Source organism: Corvus hawaiiensis, chromosome 1 (genome assembly GCF_020740725.1).
Source record: "Corvus hawaiiensis isolate bCorHaw1 chromosome 1, bCorHaw1.pri.cur, whole genome shotgun sequence".
In the NCBI taxonomy this organism is placed as follows: Eukaryota; Metazoa; Chordata; class Aves; order Passeriformes; family Corvidae; genus Corvus; species Corvus hawaiiensis.
This window is the reverse complement of record NC_063213.1, coordinates 25122541-25147866: the sequence shown is the minus strand read 5'-3', so window position 1 is coordinate 25147866 and position 25326 is coordinate 25122541. Positions and strand designations below refer to the sequence as shown.

At 38.5% G+C, this 25326-nt stretch overlaps 1 protein-coding gene across 7 annotated transcripts in view; it reads left to right on the top strand.

Annotated features, from left to right (window-relative positions):
* Window positions 1-25326, top strand: part of AMPH (amphiphysin) — a 139232-nt gene that overhangs the window by 59155 nt on the left and 54751 nt on the right. For all 7 annotated transcript variants that reach the window (XM_048297000.1, XM_048297023.1, XM_048297014.1 and 4 more), the window contains exons 2-3: window positions 9784-9864; window positions 22213-22267. In XM_048297000.1, coding sequence (XP_048152957.1) covers window positions 9784-9864; window positions 22213-22267 — 136 coding nt within the window. The remainder of the gene's footprint in view (window positions 1-9783; window positions 9865-22212; window positions 22268-25326) is intronic.

Here is a 25326-nt window from a genome sequence, read left to right as displayed (position 1 = left end):
AGTTGTTACATGAACAAACTGAAATGCTATCAAAGGCAGTAAATAAAATATTTCTTCTATTGTTAATGTTTTTTGGAGGGAGCAGTTTTAAGGAAAGAGTCTGCTCAACAGTAAGGGTAGAGGACAAGCCAAAGGGTAGTAAGAAAGTGGAGGAACAGGTAAGATGGAGGGAAATAGGAAGTAATGAGGAGAGTGTGAATCTGAGTGCACAGCTAGTTTCCAGAAGGCTAAGACACACTGGTCACTATTAGAAAGCTATCCAAGTACTTTTCAGCTACATGAGTAAGTACAGGCAGAAACAACAGATGACAGGATTTTTATCTTTTTTTTAAATTCAGCAGAGTAATGTTTTGTTTTATTTGGAATGACGTAAAGGACACAGAAATTCAGCCAAGGATGTCATTGCTAATTATTCAGGCAGTTAAATTTAGACCTTATTCAATCAAAAGAAGTAATCAATCTTTTCAAGAAGTATGAGAGCAACAATAGCCAGAGAAGGGCAAAGAGATTGTCTTTGCAGTTCTTTGAGATGCCTTTTTGTCTCGTTCTTTCTCTTCTTTATAGGTCTAGTGCAGATGTTCTGAACACAACAGATTTCTGTACTGCTATTCACAGGAGGATAGCCCAGAGGTTAAGATGCTAGTCTAGAATAATCAGATTTTGGTTTATGATTAATATTCTCTGAGCCTGGTGTAGAAGTTACTTGCCTTTTCCGTACCTTTTTTGCCCAATGGTAAAGTGACTAAAAAATGCATTATTATTGTATTAAACAATTTTGTGAGGAAACAGAAAACTCAAAAGTTTGAGGATCATAAGTGTTGCTATGGTATTAATAGTTCAGTTCAGCAGCCCACACATAGGCTGCTTGAGTTGTATCCTGCCTTGCCTCAAGCTATGTCATGTTTGCCAACTGCACATAGGTGTTTGAGACATCCTGTGTGATCTGAGATGACTATGGGAAAGCAAACGAATCAAACCTGTGATTTCTCAAAGTTGATTCTTTGTTTTTAGCTTGGTTCCTATTCTCTCATAATCATTTGACTCCCACTTAATTCCTTCTTTGAATTCTCACTCTTTTTTTCTCTATATATCTTGGTCTATGTTTTTTATTGTTCCTTTCCATTTTGTTTTCCTGTTTAAGCAACATTCTATGAAAACCACCTGTCATGCACCATTCCAGCATCTCTACCTTGATGCTGTCCTCTATTAGATAGGCTAGCCTCACATACAGTCCAGGGAACAGCTTCTTTATTGTTTGAAGCTGTACCAGGTTTTCACATCCACCAGGGATAAGCACCTTTCAGAATACATACAGAGAGTATCTGATGAGCCCCCTTATCATGTGGGACCCCATAGCATTAAGTCTTGTGAAGTTCTTAAGTGAAAAGCAGAAGTCCCTTGCAGTACACTGACACAGCTGTTAGTATTCCTTCCCTTCTCATAAGCAAAATGAGGCCTTTGTAAACTTGAAAGCTCATCCTTCAGTCTCCTTACATTTCTACTGCCCAGCAAAGTTTTACTGCTGGACCTGTTAGGGTTGTACTTTATCCAGAATGGTAACCACCTGCTATTGTGTTAAATTTTGCAAGGGTGCATACTTCCATGAAAGTAGATTTCATTTAGATGAAATTTGCTGGATGGTGAAAAGGAAAGGGTGAGCAAAGGTCTGCCTATATATTGTGGTACACTGCAATATGCAGGTCAGTGTACTCTGTAAAGTACTTTCTGGTTTTAACCAAATGACCAAGGACTAAGGTGGAAGTCTTTGGCTTCATTCCAAAAGCAATCATAATCTTGTTTATTTTGTGGATCTCTTTAGAGCATTTTTATACTATCTGGGCAATGATGAACAATTAGATTCTGTGATTTGCAGAAAGGTTACTATGATCATCTCTCATTGCATAGTGTTTACATTTGTCATTTAGGCTGCATTTCCCTCTTACAGTTTTGATTATGAGAATGTAGCTAATCATAGTGATTTATGCTTGTCTACATACTATTCAGTACTCTTCTCATTTGTTAAGCAAACTGTTATGATGCATCATGGTATTTTACAGTACTCAAAGCACCAGCAAGCAAAAGCTTACAAAAAATTAACAAAAGAAATCATTTGTAAGAGAAGTGCACCTTTTTGCTTCTTTAAGCAGTGAATACCTTATCAGAGCTTCACAAGCAGTAGGACAGTCCATCAATAAGAAAAATCCACTGGGTCTATAAAATGTAAAGAGACAACATCAAGAATTGATTGAAATTCAGTTTTCGTGGTTGGGAAAGGGCTCTACAAGTACAAGTAGTAGTGCACAGTTGTCATGTATCTTCCCTAGTCATCTTGTTTGAGGGGGTTTGGAGAGAGATTCGTTAGATGTTAGGTCCTTATTATATGGACAATTAGTCTGACCCGTAGAGTTGTCTTAATGCTCTTCCATACTGGAGAGTGCCTGGTACCTAGCAGCTGCCCTCTTCCATTACTCAACATTTCATGCATTCACACAGTTCAGGATATGACTTCTCCTTGGCTTTGTACAGCAGAAATTGCCTATGTTACACATTAGGATAGCAATTGTGGAGCTGCACAATGCCACTAAATGATACATTCCCAAATGCAGTTTACTGTGATGGCCTTTCTTCTAGGATATGATCCACTGTGTCAAACTTGAGCAATAAAACTCAACTGTAAATAGTGGACAAATTAGCATTATTGTGCCTAGTGTAGGAGAAGACCTAGGAGGGGTCTGAGGAATCATTACCAGTACAATAATAAAGATATAAAATACATTACAGGACAGTGAAGATTTTATGTAATTTGATGAATGATCAGTTGTTCTATGTGTCATTAATAGTGCCAGTGTGCACAGAATAAAGGACTGGTAACCACAGATAGCCTAAAGCTGATCTGGAAACCTGAGCTAAGTTCAGTCATTTTATAAGATTAGTAACAGAAACCAGCACCTCACAAAGCAATTGCTTTTAAGTGAAGAGCTTTATTGTGGTGTCTGTGTTTTCTGTGATAAAAATTTCATAGGAAAATGCTCAGTGTCCTGTATTAATCAGGTTTTCAGGCTTTTGAGAGTCTGTCAATGGCAAAGGGATTTTTTTCCACAACCTTGCAGCAGATATTAATGAGAACAAAGGCTTCAGCAAACATTTGTCACTGTCAGCTGGTGTTTTTTCAGGAACGCAATGGTGAAAGAGCAGCAGGAGTACAAGGGCAAGGCTGAGTTCTTGAAAAGCGTATGACTATATAGCATGGAGAGTATGAAATTCAGTCAACTGCTTAGAGAAGTGATTGAGCCTGTTGCATTAGAACTATGCTGAGATCAAAATATTCACAGCAGAACTGAAACTAAGCAATACACTATGCTATTTCAGACACGGGAATCTTAGCTCTGTCATAAAATGGTAATTTATACTTACTGGGTGTGTTCAGTACTAGAGAAAAAAATTAACAGGTTTTTTAAAAAATCTTGTATTTATTATTTTTCTTATTATGAAAACCCATCTAATTTTTAATCCTACAGTGTAACAATATGTGCTAGTTTGAAAACAAACCAGTGGGGGATCACAAGTCAGAATCATAATTTAATAGGAAAATTAAAATAAATGCAATAGTACAAGAACACTGACAGAGTCAGGATACAACCTGGTACCCTGTTAGTCAGGGTGGTGGTAGCAGTCCAGATGAAGTGGTTGTGTTGAAGTGGTGATCCTATAGAAGGGTCTGGTCTTCACCTGATGGTTGAGTGGTAGCTCTTGTCCTCTGGGAATCCAGTAGGTATGGTTGCTTGTGCTGTTCCAAACCCCAGATTATATCCAGAGGGGAATGCTTGGCTCCTCCCCCTGGGCAGAGCATCTCAGAGTGGGATGATGTAATTCTGTGAGTCATGCAGTGGGTCCTTGATGGCTCATTAGCAGAGATAGTACCCAGAGGGAGTTATCAGGGATGAATCATGGTAGGAAATAACAACCACTACCCCCATGCTTTAACAGCTTGTGAAGATGATAATAGAATACATGCTTTTGGTTACATCTTACACTGTAACCTAGGACACAATATCTAAAAATATCTCATTGCCCATCTTCTTTTTCTGACCATATTTTGAGATTTCAATGCTCAAGTGAAATGGAGGCAGAAGACTGTAGACTTTGACATCATGACAGAAAAAGATTGGTTTTGTTATTAAATGCTGCCCAACTAGATTTTGGCTTGTTAGATATGAATGTTACCTCTTTGGAGGAGGCTTTCTGTTAGCTGGACTAAACAAATAGGTCCATAAGCTTTATACTTCTATATCTGTCATCCACTGTACTGTCTCTTCTTGCCTGTCTTTGCAGCAGAACAACTAAGCAGCATCCTTGTAATGATTCTCCCTCTGTTTTCACTTCAGCAACACATGTGCTAACTGTGAGGAGGTGGGAATCTTGTGTAGCTTCAATGACTGTTGAGTATTCTGTTTCTTGTGCTAACACCCTGCTGTCATGCTTGAGTGAAAGTCAGTATATAAGTTTTGAAATTAATTCTATACCAGGGTTTATACTTTAATATGTTATCTTCCTAGCCAGCTTTAATTTCTGGAACAAACAGGATTTCTTAAACTTTGCTCCTACACTACTCAAATACCAGCTGGGTATCATGGACTGTGCATAACTTTTCTACTTTGACACTTTTTTATGATTTTGTGGTATTGGACACTTTGTATAGCATCCCATAACATGAAAAAATAATTGTCTTTTTAAACATGGAGGTGCTTGTGGTGCTTGTGTGGGTTTTTTTGGTGGGGGGAGATGGTTGGTTTGGGGCAGGATGATTGGTGGGGTGGAGTTTTTGGTCTGTCTGGAATTACTGTCAGGCTCTGGTAAGCCTGGGGCCATGTATGTTTGCTTTATAAGTTGACATATACTACTACATAGTTGGTGAAGTTAAAATACAATCATGCTTACTTTGAACTTGACTCACTGTGTTTCTTTTTTTTAATCTCAGATAAGCATTGTTTTGTATCATAAGAAGCTTCTTTCAAAGCTTCTATTTTATATTGGCCAAATACTTCTTTAAATTTTGTGAGCATTTTCTGATATCCATATGATGTTTTGCACAAGGGTAACTTTAAAATGATTTCTCCTGCATGGTTGGTTTTCATTTTAATCAATTTCTGCTCAGAAGTACCATTGTGAAACTCCTTTGGAAAACTGCACATATTAGTCATGCAGCCCTAGTATTTCTTTTACAGGTTGTAGAAGAGTATGGTATTAGGTAAAATAAAAAATGTTGTGGAATTGTGTTGCAAAAGGATTGTGGAACAGTGTTATAGATCCATGAGTTTGCATTAGTGAGATCCAGAGCACTTTACTGTTCTCAAAAAATTTTGGACAGGGAGTCCATGGCAACAGTTTTGAACTCTCATAAGTGTTTGTCTTACTTTTCACACTGGGGTTATTCTGTTATACCCTAAATTGTGCTACTTTTGGCAGATTAGATTAACTTAATGTTTTCAGTATTTTAACGATCCGGTCGATTTCTGATGAAGTCTTCTCCTAGGTAGCCCTGTCTGAGCAGTCATATCTTCCTGCTCTGTGTGGTTTTGAACATGTTGGTTGTTCTTTAAGAATACTGATATGTGACTGGGGATGATGCATGTTGGGATGTCTGATGAGGTCAGTTCCTGCCCACCCTGCTGCTGCTCTGCAGGAAGCTGAGCTGCCCTTGAGGCAGCTCCTGGGTGGCCACAGCTTACATCAGAGATTCAGTTTCAGGGTTGTTTGTTTTTTATTTAATTTTTATTTTTTTCTTTCCTTGAACTGCCATAGTCTTAAAAACCTTTTTAGGAGAGGATGCCTAGGCCTGTCAGGGTGGTAGTCTCAGGAGGTGGTGTAACGCTGTCATTTTTGCCTCAAGACAAGAGTTTTCAGTGTAATCAAGCTTTTTCAAGCTAATCTGTAGTCTATTTTACTATATTAGTTTCTTTGGTATGTTACAAGCACTTAACAACATTCACATTACAATCATTCTAAAACTGCTCATTTGAATTCAAGATCCTCATACAACTGAATGTATTATATGCTAAATAAAGGCACTTAGAAGACTAAAGGGGGTATTGTTTAATCTTACATCATCTGAAAGTTTTATTGAAGATGCAGCACCTCCAAATGGAAATATTCTTGACGACATTTATAAATTATATCAGACATGATTAATGTTCTTACTCAAATTTTGTGTGTTAGTGTAGAATTTGCCATATGTTATGTCAGTACCACATTGCCTGACAGTTCCTCTCTACATGTATTTACTTAATAGTATCTAAGTTTACCATTGTATTAAATTTAACTTTTACTTCATTCTTAATGCTAATTGGACTTAACAATTTAGTTCATATATTCTTAGCAACATGCTGGATCAACACTGATACTCAAGATACTTTTTTAAAAAATCTTTTTATGTCATTTTAAGAGGAAGCTTAGTGGTAGGTGATTTAGTTTTATTAAATGAAATGAGGTAGCTTTTATCCTAGTTTTATTTTAATAGGGTGAACATGTTAATCAACTATTTTTATACAATCTTCGAAAGATTGCAAAAACCTTGAGTATAGAATATTTATTGAGATTCAGCTCATGTCCCTTTCTTTAATTTTTAGAATTTATTTTATTGTAAATGCTACAGACTGTTCATACACACTGATAGATGTTCTCAAACTTAACATCAAATGTTATTTCTCTGTATGGGTATGCTAAGAAAAAATAATGCTACCCACTTGTCTTCACTAAGTTCTGGACTCATTCAAGCCCTACAGGCCACCGAATGTTCAAGATCTTTGATTCCTCTGCTCTTTTTTTTTTCCTAATAACCTGAATTCAAATCCATAATATGGATTACTTACCACATGGACCTAAAATAAAATATTAGCCACTTATCAGTCCAGATTTCCTTTCTTTAGCACTTTGTAGAGCCCTCCAAGGCTTCTGTGAAACACAGTCCATCTACTCTTCTCCTGTCCTCATGGGCCACCAATAAACTGAGCTATTCCTGTTAATAAAGTTTATCCTTATCTAGAAGGGTGGTCAAACTGAGGCTTAAGGGGGAGGTTAGGCACTTGCTGCTCCTGAGCACAGCCTTCATTTTACCATCAGATGCTTTCCAATAACCTGTGTGTTTCAAATCCATTTTCTCTTGTTCTGAATCTAGTTCTACTTGCCTTTTCCTAACCCTAGCCATAGACCAAACCCTGACTTTAACCCACGTATTCCACAGAACAAGATGAACAATATGTTTAAAATTTATTTCAGTCTGTGCATGAGGTGGGGGTGGTGGAGTTAGAGTAAACCATATGTAGGGCAGACAAGCCTTCATCTGGCTTTAACCCTACTCCAAAAGCACCCTATAGGTGCTGATCTAACTGAGCAAAAATAAACTATAAACTATAGACTTCTGTTGACAAGAGACTTCCACTTTGAGACAGAAGTGCACAAACAAGTGCTGAAAGGTGGGTCAGTTTCTATGACTGTCAGCCTGGCCACTTTTCTGTTTAGACTACCAATGGTAAACTTGTGAATACAGCTAGGTTGGTTGTAAAAGGCTGAGCTACACATTCAGTAGTCCATGGAGTTATATGAGTGGGATCTAAAAGAATGTGTGAGGAATAGTTTATTTTAGCCCCAGTCTGCTCCACGGTCTCTATATGGAATTGTGAGGATGGGATTAGGGTTGCTTTTAGCAAAAGAGTAAGTGAACCCCAGTTATCTGTGTACATTGCATGACCTGCAGGACTTCCATGAGGGTAAATTTCTTTAACTAATGACAAGCCTCTGGCTTGGAACTTTTATATCCAACCATATGACCTATTTATAGTTCTGATTTGGATTGGGAAAATTGAGAAACTATTTTATAAATTATCTGGATTAAGATTAGGATTGGTGTTTGTAGAGGCTAGATTATAACAACTGCATCTTAGTTCAGCTAAGTATCTGTATAGAAATAGAAAACTGGAGATAGGATAAAAAAACCCCAAACCAAATAGGAGGTAGGTGCTACGGGAGGTTGTTCCCTCCTGAGCCTTGCACTATTGGGCCTGAGTGCACATTTGAAAACATAGATGTGCGCCACTGATACGGAAAAAAGACTCTATAATGACAACTTTTGATGCTGTAGTTTGTTATCTATGTTATGAATTGCTCTTACTACAGTTAACATGCTTCTTGCTTCAAATGTAGTTTGAATGTATTGCCATGATTAGGAGGCTTACCTGGCAGCAACCTCTTTGAAAAGGCAACATTGGATTTTCTGAAAGCCCCCGGTGCAGATCAAAGCCATGCCACAGTTGGGGGCAGACTCTTTGGCTCATTGGTGACAAGGAGCAATGTGAAGGCCTGTGATGATTCAAAGTGTTAAATTAAATGATTTGTCTGTAAAATTCTCTGTGATACTTACTAATATTTTATGAAGAGGTTGGAGATGAGAATGTATGAGATTTTTGGGACTAGTTATCTGTTTTAAAAGCAACCAGAAATGCCCACACATGCCAAAAAATGAACATAGCTATTGGCAGCAAAAGGCTACTCTATGTCTTTTTTTCTTCTCTGATATCATTCTTTCTGTCTTTCTGCTGTAATTATGCCAAAACTTCCTTGCACATGCCATGTCCACAGGTAGCATTGCGTCACTTTCATGATCATCTTGACGTCTGGTTTCCACAGTAGCAATGCTCACCACCCCTTTGTGCAGCCTGATTTTCTGCTGTGAGACTGGCTGGGCTTGGGAGAGGAAGGTGGCCTGAGAAAGAATATGGTACTACTGGAGCTGTACATTCTTTGTTTTGAGAAGAATAGGTAGTAATGTTTCTGTGTTTATTGATATTATCTGCTAACTGCTACTATTTCAATTTTGTGGGGCTTCTGGGTTTTGGTTTTGTTTTGGTTTGTTTGGTTTTGTTATTAACTGTGCAAATAGATAGTTTGGTCAATTTGTAATGGGAGAGCAATCTGAACATCAATATGTGGGATGGTTCATTCCCACAAGCAAGTACTCCATAAAGATTTGGGGATTGCTTTACAAGCAGGGTGAAGCCTATTTGCAGCTATGTTTAAGTCTTCAGTATTATAATGAATGGATGGCAATGGGATTTAATAATAGAATGCATTTATTGTGGTTAAATACAGCATAAAGCGTAGCTGTGTCAAATTACTTTTGAGATTGCTGATTGAATAGCACTTATTGCTGAATTATTGTAGCATACTTATTATCTAGTGGACGACAATTTACTTATGAATTAATGAGGGGAGCAAAATGAACACCAAGTTTTAAATAAGCATCAGCCTCACAGTTCTTTAATTTTTAAGACTTTATGTTGAAAATCATGCAGATAAGAATAATGCTAATACTGTTCAATGTAATGAGAAGAAAAACCTAATGAGGTTTTTTTTCTTTCTTTGTCTGAGACAGACAATAATTTGTAGTGCCAGCAAAATTCTCTCATTCCTTCTTGCTTTGAAACCAAGGGAGCCTTTGCTAAAAGAAAAGTTGTTTCACTAAAAAAAAACAAGAAACATTCTCCCAAGGACTCCATACTGGGGAGTATATTTACACACACACACACCCCCACACCATACTCCTGCTTTTATCCTTTTTTTTATTTTGACAAAATAGTGTCTTGTGGGAACTTTGGAATTGTAGAGCATGAAACACCCCGAAAAGTAAAATGCTATTTACACCTAACTGCAAAAACAGAAGTGTTGAAAATAGCAGTGGTTTTGATTTGTGTCATAAATATTAAATTATTACTTTTCCTTTCACTATAGGTACTTCAAAAACTAGGAAAAGCAGATGAAACTAAAGATGAACAGTTTGAAGAATATGTTCAAAATTTCAAACGGCAAGAGGTCAGTTACTTTTTCAGTTTCTTTAATCGCATCTTAAAAATGCAGTATATTTAACTTGCTGATTTTGAAGAAGGTGTTGCAGGGGAACAGGTAAAATTTTATTTTTTGGTAGGTACAAGATTTTGTTCTGCAATTTTCAAACAGAGATAACAGTTGTATTTGTGCTTGCAGAAGTCTAAAACATGGGCTGAAAATAAAAGGACATTTGTAGTCATATGTAACATCATCATGCTTGAACTGCTTGAGATCAGAGCGACAGTACATTTTCACTAGTAATTGAGAATAGAACCCAACCTCAATTAAATGCAGCTTAGTGCTTGCCTTCTTACAAAGAAAAGTATTTCCTTGGTTTCATTTTATGGGTTACTTTCATCAGTGCTATATAATAATACTGGTTTTCAAGAGTGAATAGATTAATAGTTTCAGATTGCACTTGTGTTGTAAAGCTCCCCGTGGGTGCTGGGGTCTATGGTGGCAGTGCTAATGAAGCATAACTGGGAAGCAGTGCTCAATTACTCTTAGTGTTATAAACACAACACAGGAAAGCAAAGATGCTCCAAGGAGTTTATAATCTACTCCCAACGCAATCCTAAATTCTAACCCCAATTACTTGTTGCTTTGTTGGACAGACTTTTTGGCTCTGAGGTGATGAATTGCAATTTATTACGTAGTACCTTTCTAGTACAAATTAATGTCTACCATGAACTGTGGTAATACCGCCAAGAAAATAGTCTTGTTACATAAGAATGAATTGACATATCTGTTGTCTTCGTGAGCTGTTATTTAGAGGTCCTATAGAAAGGCACTGGAGATGAGAACTACTCCCACACATTTTACACAATGTAAAATTTGGCTCATGTCAATGTTTGCAATTTCTGCTCTGAATCAGTCCTATTCTACCAAATGCACTTTTCTCCTTTCTGTGTAAACGCAAACCCTGCATCCTGACTGCTAGAATGCTTATTAACTCTTTTGTCACTTAGCCTTTATTTTCCTCTCTTGGTGTAGAAGAGAGGGAGGTTTCAAGAGCTATTGAGCTTTCCTCTTCACCAAAGAGAAAAATACTGGGAGGTAAAAGAATCTGTTTCTCTGAGAATGGTAGTTCCTTCCCCAAATTTCTTGAGGTCAGGAAAATGGTGGGATTCAATACAAGCTTTGAAACCCTACAGAGAAGTTATATTTTCCCTTTTCTTCCCCTTCCACTTTTCCAAGTCTTCTTGACTTGACTTCTTGATTATCCAATGTTGTTGCTTATACTCGTCCGTACCCCAGCTGCTTGCACAGCTAGTAACCGTGTTTGTAGAAATAAGGTACATCTCTGAGGGGTTACTTTGGTGTAGGAGCAAATGGAGTATCCCCATGAAGAAACAGAATATGTGGTACTTTTTTCTTTTAGTTCAAAATTCTGAGACAAAAAAAGAGGGGAAAGAGAAAAAAAATCCTTTTAAGCAAAATGATGTCTCAAGTATTGGGGTTTTTTGTCCTTTACCAAAAATTTTCTGTAATGGTGATTTTAAGCTGAAAATCTTGCTTAGGGCTAAGGAGAATCTTAGCATTACTTTCTTTTTATTTCCTTGTTCTTTGATATACATAGAGACAGTAACAAACAGTAAAGGACTTCGCAGGAACTGCATGATGCTACATCCTAAATGCGAATGTGGCTTGGGACCAGAGAGGGAATTGGGTTGGGAGGAATGACTGCAAAGGGAACTACTACAACCATCATGACAGTCACATGCAGATTAGGCTGGGTCCACTGACACACCAAATGAGAGAGAGTGTATATTTACTGAACTAGTCACGCATGCTTACTGTGCTTTCAAGGAGTTCTGTTGTGCTCAATTCTTCAAATACAAGGGGGAAAATGCTGCAAAAGCACTGTTTCTGCCATGTTCACCAATAAGAAGCATATAAATAGTTTAAATTTTCTGAGTTTTGTCCATGCTTTGATCTACAATTTATTAACAATGCAAAGGTATGAAGCCTAACAATGTGCCTCTGAATTATCACTCTTACTGATTAATGCCATGCAAAACTGCTGACTTCTGTGAACTCAAGCAGCCGTCTCTTCTTGGTTTACATTCAGTCCTGCTTTCAAGTTCATTCTGCAACTCTAGAGGCTTTAGATAAAGAAAAGTCAGATTCTAGATATTAAAGCATAAAAAGGCAGTCTGGTGGATTTATCCCTGTGCTGAGGTTCACCAAACTGTTGATGCGGGCCATTCAGGAGGCTTGCAAGAAGAACCACCCCTGTTAGAGGCTGTCCCATCTTTTTCAGGTCCCACCAGGATTATTTGTCTCCATGGTGGTCACTGACCCAACAAGACCATGACAGAGGAAGTTTGAGAGGAGGTCCAAGTTTTACTTTGTTTCTTGCAATCTCACTTAGCAATGATTTTGTGGGAAGAGATGGAATAAAGTTGAGTTACAAGCTGTAAAACCTGCCTGCAGAGGCACGTGGCAGCACAAAGGAGCACGTGGCAGCACAAAGGAGCACATGGTGGCGCACAGAGGCTTGTCTCCACCAGACCCTGGTGGGAGGAGGTGTCACACAGCAGACCCCTATGGAGAGGAGGCTGCCAGGAGCTGGCAGAAGGGTGAACAGCAAGTGATCACCCCACAGAAGGACTTTTAGGAAGTGTGTTGCATCACGTAGTGAGGACTGCCATATAAGGAAATACTGTGCCTTAGAAAAGTGTATAAAACCAGCTCGTTTCTTTGAATAAACAATTCCGATTCCCTGCTGGTCTGGGTCCGTGCCTCAGTTGCCGACAGATTTGTCTGTTCCCTGGACACCTCACCTACCCACAGCTCATTCTCAGGAACACTATCACTTCAGTTCTATGTCTTTGCAAGTTCTCTCTTGCAGCTGGTGCTATGTGTGCTCAGGGGTCCTGGTAAGCTGAAAGCTGTGAAAATGGTCTATTTGTCTTATTTCCCTGCATTACTGAGCCTGCAACACTTGAGAGGTCAACTAACCTTAAGTATAGAATGATCTTTTTATTACTACTCTCCAAAGATAATAAATGAGGACTCCCAGTTCAGCCAACTGAAAGGATAAAGGAAAGAGCATAGTGCTCATTATCCAGCAAACAGAAAATTGAAAACCTGAAATTTTTGCCTGAATAGCAGATCAGATGGTGGGCCTGTACCGAACTCAGAAGAAGGCTATATGTAAGGATACATGCAGCAGATCTATCTGGAGAAAAAGGTCATTTATATTTCCCAGTCATCCATTCCCATCTCTTCCTGAATACAGTTGGATAAGAGCCTCTTCTGGACTTGACAACCTGCAGTTGAATTACCCAGATGAATCACCGTGGAGAAACTGATTTATCCCATGTCCAGAGAGAACAGAGCATAGTTGCTTTGCAGAGCCTCAGGACTTTCTCTATCAAAACCATTAAGCTGCTGCAGCTGATGCCAACAGTAAAAACATTTAAACAATGAATACAGCTGGTTTTCGTCTTCCACTTAAGTTGTAAACTGAAAATTCCCACTCTAAATCAAAGCTTGTGGAACAAACAAAATGTATAAACTCATATATGACAGTATGACACAGACTTTCATTGTATTGCAAGAAATTTCTTGAGATTTAAACATTTATCTCTGCATAGCTAATCGTGAATATGCCCAGCCTCTTAATCAACTCAAGTTCAGAATGAGGGGAAAAAAGAGAGAATTTCTGCATAATTCTCTCAGCTGTGAAATTATCATCAAAGGCTATTGAGGATTTACCAGAAATTCCATCTGTATTCTGTTTTTCAAGCAATTCCATTTTACATGTTCTTTTTTTTACAGGAAGTACAGTAGCAATTACCTTTATCCCCATGTTTATTTTAATGACTCACAGTCATTAAAAGTCACACTTTATTGTTCTAAGAGAGCAATATTCTATTTCATGTATATGCATATTTATCTCTCTTTATTTTTCTTTTTTATAACATGTAGTTATGAGACTTCTTTTACTTTACAGACTACACTTAAAATATATTTTAGTGCTTAAACCCATAAACATTACGTACTGTATATGTACACACAGGAGATCCACCAGTTGCTACTACAAAAGCAGCTTCCCACGCCATGTTGTCAGAAAAAAAGCAAAATGTCAAATGCTGTTGTTGCTAGTTTATAAAATTAGATGAAAACGAAGAGCCTTTTTTTGCTGTTGTTGAGTGATCAGAACCTGCTTCTGTGGACTGTTTTACTTAATGTGCTCATAGTAAGAGCTGCTCATTGGGTGTAATTGTTATGGTTCCTGAAAAGGCTTATCCTGTCCAAATCTTTTTTCACACAAGCATGCTTGGTTGCCTTACAGTTGTATCATGACATTGTCTAAAAGTTGGTCTTTTGAGACAATTAACATTTTTGAAGTGCTCTTTTTGCATCAGCTGTGCCACTGCTTTTTTAAAACCTATTTAAATTAAGATTAATTAAGATACCCAAGATGAGAATTAAGATACCCAAGATGAGATTCACCACCTACACAAAGGCACCAGATGTGCCTCACAGTGTCCCACCGGGCCCCCAGACATTGCTCTAGAAAAAGACATATGGTTTTGACCACAGCTCTGTATAATACCTGCTGTCTTGAGTACCATGTAGCATCTCCAACTGCAGACGTGTTTTGGCAGCTGAACCCTGTGCCTAGAGAGTGATCCAGTTCCAGATTGCAACACCTGAACATGGGTTTCCAGGAGTTGGGTGTTCCCTGATGGTTGTGCTGAACTGGGCAGCAGGGTCTGGAGAGCAAGGCAACAACCAATCAGTTTTCTGGGGGCATCTGTGGACCTTAATGTCTCTGATCAGCCCTAGGGTCCCCTAATCCTGCACGTGGACCCAGGAGTCCCATTTTAGCTCAGCCCTTGGCATAAGTTACACTATAGACTCATTCCCATGCCTAGGGAACCCATGTTTCAGCTGCATGTCCTGCTGCTACCATCTGGATCTCTCAGACAAACCCTGGACCTGGTTCAAACCCTCATTAGATTGAGGGTTGTCAGTGAAACCTCTTACCAGTCTCTGTCTCTACCCACCTGTCTCAGACCCTGCAGGATGGCACCCATCATTGAGGGTATAGCCTCCACTGGGGTCACTTGTGGTTCCTGGTACAACCCCACCAACTGTTGTGAGGGTTCTGAGTTAGTTATCTAAATCTTGGCATCTATTGCCACTTGCAAGGCCCTAGTGTGTCCCCCCTGGCTTCCAGTTGCTGTTCAGCAAAGCTGGTAGGTCTCTAAGGACCAGTTGTGTTTGCTATTTGTGGATGTATCACAAACAGCACTAGATAACTATACTGAGTGAATGGTTTTGACTACAAGATTTTCTTAATTGCTCTCCTGACTTCACAGGTTGCTCTTGAGAGGTATACATTGGCTCTATGAAAAGGAGAGATACCCAACTCATGCAGACAGTGATAGGTGTTTTAATCTAGAGTTGGATGAAGGACATGATTAAGAAAGGGAGCTTCAATATGTCTTACAAATATCAATCTGTGTTTTACAAAATCTTATTTTCTCTAGGAATTAGTAAGTATCTCATATATCTATATGACCATTTTTAAACCTATCTTATGCCCTTTTAGACCCCCCTCATTTTACGGATCTTGTACGTGGTCTTGAGATGGATAAAATAATCCAGGCAGTTAACAACAAGTGTGAACTTTAAAATTACTCTGAATGGGTGACACTATTTCTCCTTAGCTGATTCTCAGATTTTCTTGGTTGTCTGTAGAATCTCATACTAAGCTGCAGGGGATCTGTGGTACTTGTTAGGCTGAAACTATTATGTGTTCAATACAGTTCTGTCCATATGAGACTCCTTTGCTAAATAAAAGTGATACCAAATGTGTCTGGTAGATATTCCAAAGTAAACCAGACAGAGAAAAAAACAATCTAGTACAGTGGAAAGGAGCTTTTTTCTGTGAGCCAACAAGTGTTTACATTCAGGGGGACTGAGTCTAACAAGCATTTGGGACAATCCCAAAGTGTACTTCATATACTGGATGATCCCTAAGCCAAATACACTCTATACAATGTATATATACAATCTATACAAATGTACAATGTATTTTGAGACCATGGGAGGGATTTCTCTGCTGATTCCATTCCATCCTGAAATGTGTGTTTAATAACTATCTTATGTCTTCAGGGCCATTTTTCCCAAGACAAGAAGAAATACAGTGTCCCATTAAATCTCATTTCAACCTTATTAATTTCCAATCAGGCAAGATATCCCGGAAGGTGAGGCCCTCTATTTTATGCTACAAAATTATCTCTGCATGGACAGCCCAGATGCATTTCAACTGATTCCTCACTAAAAAAGAGAGAGCAGCTGATGCAATGTTTTTCTTTTTTGATTCTGACCATTGATTGCTCCAAATCCAGAGTCCAAACCATTGTCAAACTGTGCGAGTTTTGAGTGCCCCATATAATATAAGTTCTCATTTGATAGACCAGAAAGTAGGAGTGTACCAGTAAACACCGTGAAGGGACAACATTAAATACATGACAATCTTTTAAAAAGTACTTTTTAAAACCTGTATGTAACAGTTTGCAAGATACGCATAGTCAGAAATACAGTATTTTCATATAATTATGCCTCTGCCTATTATGCCTCTGCAGCTTTAGTAACTGTACTAATTGTTTTTTCCCCAGTGCAGTTGAAAGGAAACCTGTATATGTTTCTTCAGGAGCCCCTTGGGATAACTGACTGTGGGGATAGTTGACATAGCCCAGCTCAGAGATTTAAGACATGGATTGAACATGATGCAGCTCACAACAAACAGTTCTGGACAGTTTTCTACCTGATCTGTTAACACATAGCTTATGTATGTTATTTACAAATGTAGTTATGGGTATGCAGCTGTAGCCATAAAGAGAGTCACAAGTAGCTGTTCAGAAAGTCTAGCTTGACATGAAGTGTATATAGATTACTTTTAGACGTGGACTTGTAGATTCTTGCTTCCTCTGCAGACCCCAAATTTCATTAAAACCATTATTCTGGGCCCTACTTTGAGGACATGATTATACATAACGGATGATGTAGTAACTGTGAAGGTAGAATGCTTTGAGGGGGGAGGTTTAGTTGTGAGGCACGGTTGGAATTTCACTTAAGGTGAGTGCCACATATTTTTCAGTTCAGTCCTCATCTGAAACAGAAACCAATGGTTCAGTAAAAGGGTTGGTTTAGTGTCCCTGCAGGCACAGAGCTTTCTCAACTACCTACTGGGAGTCGCTACTAACACGAGGCAGAGCTCCCTGGTTCTTGCCTTTAGAGTTGGTTTGGGGTTTTTTTGAATTAGTCTGAATCATATGAGAAGCCTGTTTCATTTGATGCAGTTTACATCAATTCAACATGCTACTTAATAACTAGAACTACAAAATTCTTACTTTTGAGCCTTCCTAGTGGCTTGGCCACAAATTTGGTGCTCTCCTGGAAGATACTGTTATGCCTGAAACCTCTGTGTTTCCAGAGAAGATTCCAAAGCCAGTTTTTTCAACTGATGCACTAGACAAATATTCCAAAACCCAAATCTCTTAGAGCTTAGAAAGAAAAAAAGGAAATCCATTTCTTTAAGAAAAAAATTTCAAAATTTAGGAGATAATTCTAGGGACTATAAGGAACCTGATAAATGGTAAACTAGAGTATTCTGGCAAGCAGATAGATTTCATATTGAATTACAGATTTGTCCAAGTGGCCTCTTATTTTGTTAAGCTTCTCATAATGTAATAGTTATTTTCATTCATACTACAGAGTTCTGTAAAAGACATAGCAGTAAATAGTACCTGAAGTGTTTATGAAGAGAGACAGCACGGATCTACACTGTGACAAGTAACAGCACATTACAATAAAGAATGTCTTCCAGGTGATACAGAAAATATTTTCTTTTCAGCTATTTCTCTGATGTCTTAGCAACGAAATGAAAAAATTTCAGCATTAATTAGAGCTGCTTTAATAATTGCCTTTTTTAATTATTGTTGTTATTAGTATTATCATTATTATTATTTTGTTATTATTTGTTATGAATTACCCTGTACTTCAGGTTCAATATTTTCAATCCTCTTGCCTCTCACTAAATTGGAGTGATATATTTGGGTTTTGTATGTCATTCATGTGCTGACCTTTCCTGGAAAGATGTATTGCGTTTATATCCCGTATGTGACATGACAGAAAAATCAAACTCTTCTGTTCTGACTGGAAAGCTGTAAATTAATGATTCCTGGAAAATAGGTCATCCAATTGCAACTTTTGTGGAGGCAAGGTGGTCTTTAATTTCTGAGTGGATGCAACAGTTTTTCTAATCCATTAGGAAGCAAAAGCTGATTAGATGGAAACTATCGGGTTTTCGTTTTCATCATTAACTTTTTTTAGGTCTCGTCTGTCTCACAGCCAACAGTGCTGTGACTCTTTTTCTTAATTCCAGTGCTAAGATATGCCTAAATGCTATGAATTGAAAAGAAAACCAAAACTAAAATACCCAAGAATCAGTAGTACTGAAAAGGCCTAACGCTGCTGTCAGGGTCCGTAAGGCCTGCAGCTGTAGATTGCTAGATCATGAAACACTGAACCTTCTTATCTCACTGAGTGTATGAATCTTTACCAGCTATATAATACTGACCATATAATGAGACCAGAGAGTAGAAACATGATAGGCTATGTCATTCAAAGCAACAAACTATTATCTGGGACATTGCTGTGAAGAGCTGTGTTGACTTTCACAAAGATGGATTTTGGTTTGGGTTTTTAGCATGCCTCCCTTGCTCTTATGTAAAGTTAAACAGGGTTATGTAATAGATTTTTGGCAATTAGTGTATTGAGTTTGATCAGATGAGCTAAGAGCACTGATTTTTGGTGCAGGAGTCTGGTAGAACATGTGTACTGTTATCAAACAAACTGGTTGTGAGAAGTTTCCTATTGAGACTTTCCTCTGGAGTTTCTTACATCTTACAAAACTCTGACTCGTTTTACTGACTTATGTAGAACAAATGAAAGAAATGATGAAATTAGAAAGGAAGCATCAGTGCTGTCTTGGGAAATTTCATTATAGAGGAATACAACATTGGCAAAAGGACACCTGCCTTTCATTCTCCCTCAAGAAGCTGCATCTCATTTAACAAAATTCATGGCTTTAATGAATGTACTTGGAACGGTGGTTTCAGAGCCACCGGATGTTTTCATTTGATAGACCGGAAAGTAGAAGTGTACCAGTAAACACCATAAAGGGACAACATTAAATACATTAAAATCTTTTAATACTTTTTAAAGTATTTTTTAAAGTACTTTAAAACCTGTATGTAACAGTTTGCAAGATGTGCATAGTCAGCAATGCAGTATTTTCATCTTACGAATTTTAATTAGTCTGTTAAGTGATAAAAGTATATCTGTCTTCACTAATAATGATTTTACTACAGAAAATGTGTAGACCAGCAGCACATTTTTCAGAATTCACAGGGCTGAGGGATTTTGATGCTAATTTTTGTTTCTGGTATTTTTAGAAAGGTCTAATTTTGTTGTCATTGAAACTGAGAGATTACCTCTCAAATTAGTAGGAGCTGGCCCTTGCTCATGGATTTTTCAGTGTCACACAACACAACAATTGATAATGACGGAAAGTTCATATGACTCTATCATGCTTAGATATTTCAGGTGTTTGTGGCCTGTTAATAACCTAGACTGAGGGAGATGCATATTAAAATTATTCTTTTGAATGAAGTGTCAGAATTCATAACAGCACATACAGCAAAATATTTACATTGTGTTTTACTGCTTTGACTTTTTCTTACACAATTCCCTGAAGAGCAGTTGCTGATGATGCACAATGCTAACCAAGCACAATAGATCTAACAGTGGTTTAGGGTAGGAGTTGTGAAACTGCACAGCAGTATAGTTATAAACATAGCATTTGAGCAGTATGTTTCCTTGACATTTGTTGTGTGCTGCTTAGTCCTAGTGACAAAACATCATGTGTACGAGTAAAACTGGACATGAAATCAGCTAAGGAGGCTCTCAGCCTTCCAACTGCAGTTTGCTGCTCCCAGAACACCAGAGATTTTGTAATAACTAAAAGTTGTTACTATATGGTCACCTGTTCAGCTGGATCATGACAAAGAACCAAGTTGCTGTACCTTCCATTTTTACCACAAGAGCTCAGGCCAAAGAAGGTATGAAATGGAAAGATAACTTCTGTGCCTTCATGTGACTTCTCACAGTACTAGGGATCCTCCCAGGAGGAGACTGGCATGCATAAAAGGGGAACTTCCCTCTAGTTTCTGCCAAATATTTGCTGATCCTCCTCTTCAGACATGAGATCAAGAAATTTGCTCCTGGGTACAATCTCCTTTTCTCTGTGGAAGCACTCATCACTTAATGCCGTGGTCCATGGAAAACAGACAACTTCTGTCATCCCCCTGCCTACTATTCAAGCACAGAATGAAGTTAGCTTCTGCTGTGTTATGTAGCCTGAAATAATGTGTTGTATTGATGCTTTAGGGTAGTACTTTCTGCTAAACAGTATTAAAATGTACACATAATATTTTCTTAAAGGACACAACATCAAGCTACTACTCCAGAACTTTCTGTTGTCCTATAAGTAATTAAATCTGCAGTTTAATCCACTGATACTCAACCTGTCTGGCCCTTGCTTTGATATGCAGCTCTGATTCCAAAGCAGGGGAAGAGGTTGCCTTTCCTTGGAGCATCAAATATGGTCCCAAACCAAAGAAAGATCAGTGGGCTGGCTGCTCCTTCACGCTTGCTGTTACCCAGCAGCTTTTCAGATACCACCCTGCTGAGTCTATTTCTGTGCTCAGCATTTAGTCAATTAATGGATTTGAGAGCTGTAGGTGACTTATTTCAGATCAAATTAGTGTAAAAAGCAAGCTTCTGTTTGTTGAATCCATAAAGTGAATTCAGTCTGCTTTCTAGGCCCACTCAGGCATTTTTACCCTCCAAATTCTTTAGTATTTCCAGGACGTTAAACAGTTGCTCTCGTCTTATAGTGTACTGCAGTTTGAGGGATGGGGGTGGGGGCTGTTGTTGATCCCATTCTAAAGGCCTACAGTTCCCTTCAGGAAGCTCAGAGAAGTGAGTTTGGTGGGTGTAATCTGCATTGTATTGTGTGTACTGGTTAGACAAGTATTTTTTTCAGAACCACAATTTGGACATGGCTGCAGGTATGATGAATTTTAAGCATCAAATAGCCCCTATCACCTGAATTTCTTATGATCCTCTGTGTCTGAATGCTCTGAGCATTGAAGTTGCTGATGGCAAATCCTCTACTGACAGAAATCCTTTGAGTTAAGTGGAGTTGTAACAGCTTATGCCTTCTGCCTTCTAAAGTATTCACTTTATTCACATGCACCCGTTAGATTCTGATTTTCACATAGAAAATATAAGAGAAACTCCAAAGCAGTCAGTCATATTTTGCTGCTGACTTTTCCACATGGTGTAGCTGTATGTGAGAAAATGTGACTGCAAGCTGATATTCCTGTAGTTTCCAACTGCTTAAATAAATAATTTGAAAGATATTGGAAACTGGTAAATGTGGACTGTTTCAAAAATCTTCAGGCTATTGAAGGTGGCCTGGACAGCATCTTTTTAGCAATAAAATATGTGTGTAGCACAGGTTTCTTTGCAAATCCTTGGAACTGTGAAGTCCAACTTGTGATACAGTCAGAGATAAAGTAACAAAATTCATTGTGTTTTCTCTGTTCTGAGTTTTTCAAACATTGTTGGTATAAAAAAAAGAAAGATAATTTTGATGTATTTGCCAAAGAAACAGTCGAGATTTGACAGTAGACTGCAAGATGCACTAATCAAGCAAAACAAAGTAACTAAAGGTACTGTATTTTAATAGTTATTTGCTTGCAAAATGTTAAAATGTTAGAATACTTGGGAGGTTGTTTGCAAATATAGTGAACAACTTGTGTAAGGGTAGAACTTCCTTCAGGTCTAGACTGGCCTCATTTGAGTAGTTTCCAGTGGAAGTTCACCATTTTTGATTATACCTCTTTGTGTTTCAGATTAGGCCATAGGCCCAGCTGACTTGAACTGCACCTTGGCTGTAAAATACACCTGTCTTTCTTTGAGTGGAGTTCTTTGCTGCATGGACGATTGATAAAATAAACCCAGAAATTCTAGCCTAGAGAGTACACCATGCCAAGCCTCCTTTGCCAGGCCCCCTCTTCACATGAATCTGTGCATGCTTGCAATATGTGGCACAATTAATCAGATAGCTCCTGAAATTGCTTGTAGTTGTTGTTTGACATACTGCATGCATGTTTCAAGGCATTAAACATAACTGACGTGTGTTTTCACTTCCATGCTTTTTTTTTCCTTCTTTTTCAGGCAGAGGGTTCCAGACTCCAGAGAGAACTGAGAGGATATTTAGCAGCCATTAAAGGTGATTTTTAAGTTTTATATCTTGATTTCATTAAGCAAACTTTTTTTTAAAAATTGAGATAAGTAAGCTTGTTTAAAGTATACAAAGACAAATGCAAGTAAGATTCTCTTTAACCTGATGCAGGGATTCTGCACCTTCAATGTCAACTCATGTGTACAGTCTTGCATCCTCTACTGTCCTTTGTGTGCATCCTCCACTGCCCAGATTCTTACATTGCATGCATTTTCAACACCCACAAAGTCTATGCACCTTGTTATTCATCTTTGCAAATGCTAGAATATGAAATAACTCATGCAAGGCAAGGGATTGCTTGATCTCCACAACTGTAACATTTCCAGCTTATTACTAGTTGGGTGATGAGCTTTCTCCAAAACCACACTCCCTGTGATAATGTGATTTCTCATCTATTTACGGCTGCTTAATCCATTTTTTTAAAGTTTAAAAGTCAAATGTGATGTCTCTTGATACTACATTGAAAATCTAAGTAGCAGAAGTTCACTAGCCAGTGCTTAAATATCAGAGATAAGTAAACAGTCATTTAAATCCTACTAGACATTTGTAAATCCAGCACACTCAACAGAGCACTGTATGCAAAGTGTTCTCTTTCTCATGCCACCTCTCTTTGGAGGAGTTGGAGGCTAAAGGGAAGGGAATAAGAGTTGGTGACTGATTGAGAGACAGTAGCTTCTTGAGATAAATATAAATATATGATAAGTATATATATGTGTATATATATTTTTAACCTGGCTCTAGTCCAGTAGGGAAAATTTTGCAAATGAGTATTAACATCCCTGGAAATCACTGTCATAGTAACACTTCATCGGCTGTTCACAGGCAGGTAAGAAAGCTCTTTTTGATGGGAATTATAAAATGGGAAACAAAGCAGTAGCTTACTGTCTTTGACCATCTATTCTTTTCTGGATGGCCTGCCCAGGGAAAATTCCATACCAGAAAAATTTGCACAAATGTCTTTTGTTCTTAGAGGAAATGATAACATCAGTCTTTTTAGGGGAACCCATTAAATGCTAATTTTGCTTTCTTAGTTTTCACTCTTCCCCACACACATTGTCAGGTGGTTACTCAGAAGCAGCAGGATGATGCTGTTTGTTGGCTAGATGTCTTACTTGTCACATAAGCTGACTGTTTACATGCTGCTTTGATTTCTGTATTGGTGACAACAACTCTCCTCTCTGTTTCATCTTCTTTCTCCATCTTTCTCTTCTTTTCCTAGCACTCTATACTCACGGCCCTTTTGATCTTTTGCTCTCTAATGGGCTACTTTTTGCACCAAGCTTTGTGATTATCTTGGTGTTAAATTTTCCATTGTTTAAGTTTTGCCTTTTTAGCCATGCTTTTCTGTTTAGCATCTTTCTCTTGTTGCAGCCTTTAGTAATTTGGACTGACTTTCTTACTCAGAATGAAAAGTGCTTGCTAGCACCTTATTATCTACATGTCTTTAAAAAGATCCAGTCATAAGCAGTCATGAGAGCCTTAAAAATGTCAAAGTCAACAAGCCATCAGTGGGAGTCCTTTGCACACATACTGTCACACACTGGTGCTGTGGAGTGAGCACACAACCCAAGACAGTAGAGCACAATACACAGCTCTGGCATCTCAAAGATGACTAGGTCAGTAGTGCCAAAGACCAGATTTTGGGTGACTGGAGCACCTGCTACAGTGTCTTGGTTGCAATTCTTTGAACAACTGCTATCATTAAAAGATTTTGGGGTATCTATGCACAAAAGCATGGGAACCCCCATGTTTAGGCACTTGAGTGGGATTTTGGCGCCAAGGATGTCAGAGACTTGGAGTCATGCTGTCGTCAGGGGCTCATTTTGCAGGAAAAAAGGTCAATCATATAATTGCATATATTGGAATTATTGGAAAATAATGCACTTGACATCCTTATATTCTTGGATGTATGAGAGAAGCAGTTAATTGTAAAGGGTTTTGGGATTTGAACTTCAGTAGTGAGTTCCATTTTGCTGCATGACTTCTGAGTGACTTAATACTGGAAGTAGGAAGTACAAATCCAGGCACGATTTCATAGAATCATAGAATGGTTTGGGTTGGAAACTCCCCTGCCATAGTCAGGGATGTCACTCACTAGACCAGGTTGCTCAGAGCGCCATCCAACCTGACCTTGAACAATTCCAAGGATGGGGCATCCACTTCTTTGGGCTACCTGTTCCAATGTCTCGCTACCCTCTGAGTAAGGAATTTCTTCCTAACATCTAATCTAAATCTCTCCTCTTTTAGATTCAAACCATTAATTCCCCTCTGTCCTACCACTGTCTGCCTGTGTAAAAAGTTCCTCTCCCTCTTTTTCGTAAGTTCCCATTAAGTACTGTCTGGCCAAAAGGAGGTCTCCTCAGAGCCTTTTTATCTCCAGGCTAAACAACCCCAGCTCTCTCAGTCTGTCTTTGCAGGAGAGGTTCTCCATTTCTCTGAACATCTTTGTGGCCTTCTCTGGACCTGCTCTAACAGGTCCACATCTTTCTTGCGCTGTGGACTCCAGATACAGAACCCAGGTGGGGGTTTAAGCAAGGAACAGTCAACTGAGCCTTATTATGAGCCTCTGTCCCTTCATTTTAATATACTTGACAATTGAGATTTAGTATCACACATTCTTAAAAGAATTTTTGCTGTATTTAGACTTCTTCTCTTGTTCACTGGTGCTTTTTAGCCTTAGCTGGACCTTGATCTTTCTTTTTGGTTATTCAAGGCCTCGGAGGAACCATGCCATAAAGCTGTTGAACTTGTGAATGGCTTTTACATGCCATTTTATTTCACCTGCATGATAGTTCAATGTCTGCTGTGTCTCAGTGGTGTTTGTACTGACAAGACTGTGTGCTATCCCCCATAGCTTTAGTCATCTCATGCCTCAGGCTTGTGTCTCTTCCAGTCTCCATGGCAATATGTATCTGGGTTTTATACTTCATGATTTATTTTTAAGCTTTTGTGAGCTGTAAGGGACTTGAAAGGTTTTAAGGGCCAATTGTTACAGAAACCTTAACTCAGTCACCCATTTTCTACCCCCAAGCTCTTTTCAAGTACCA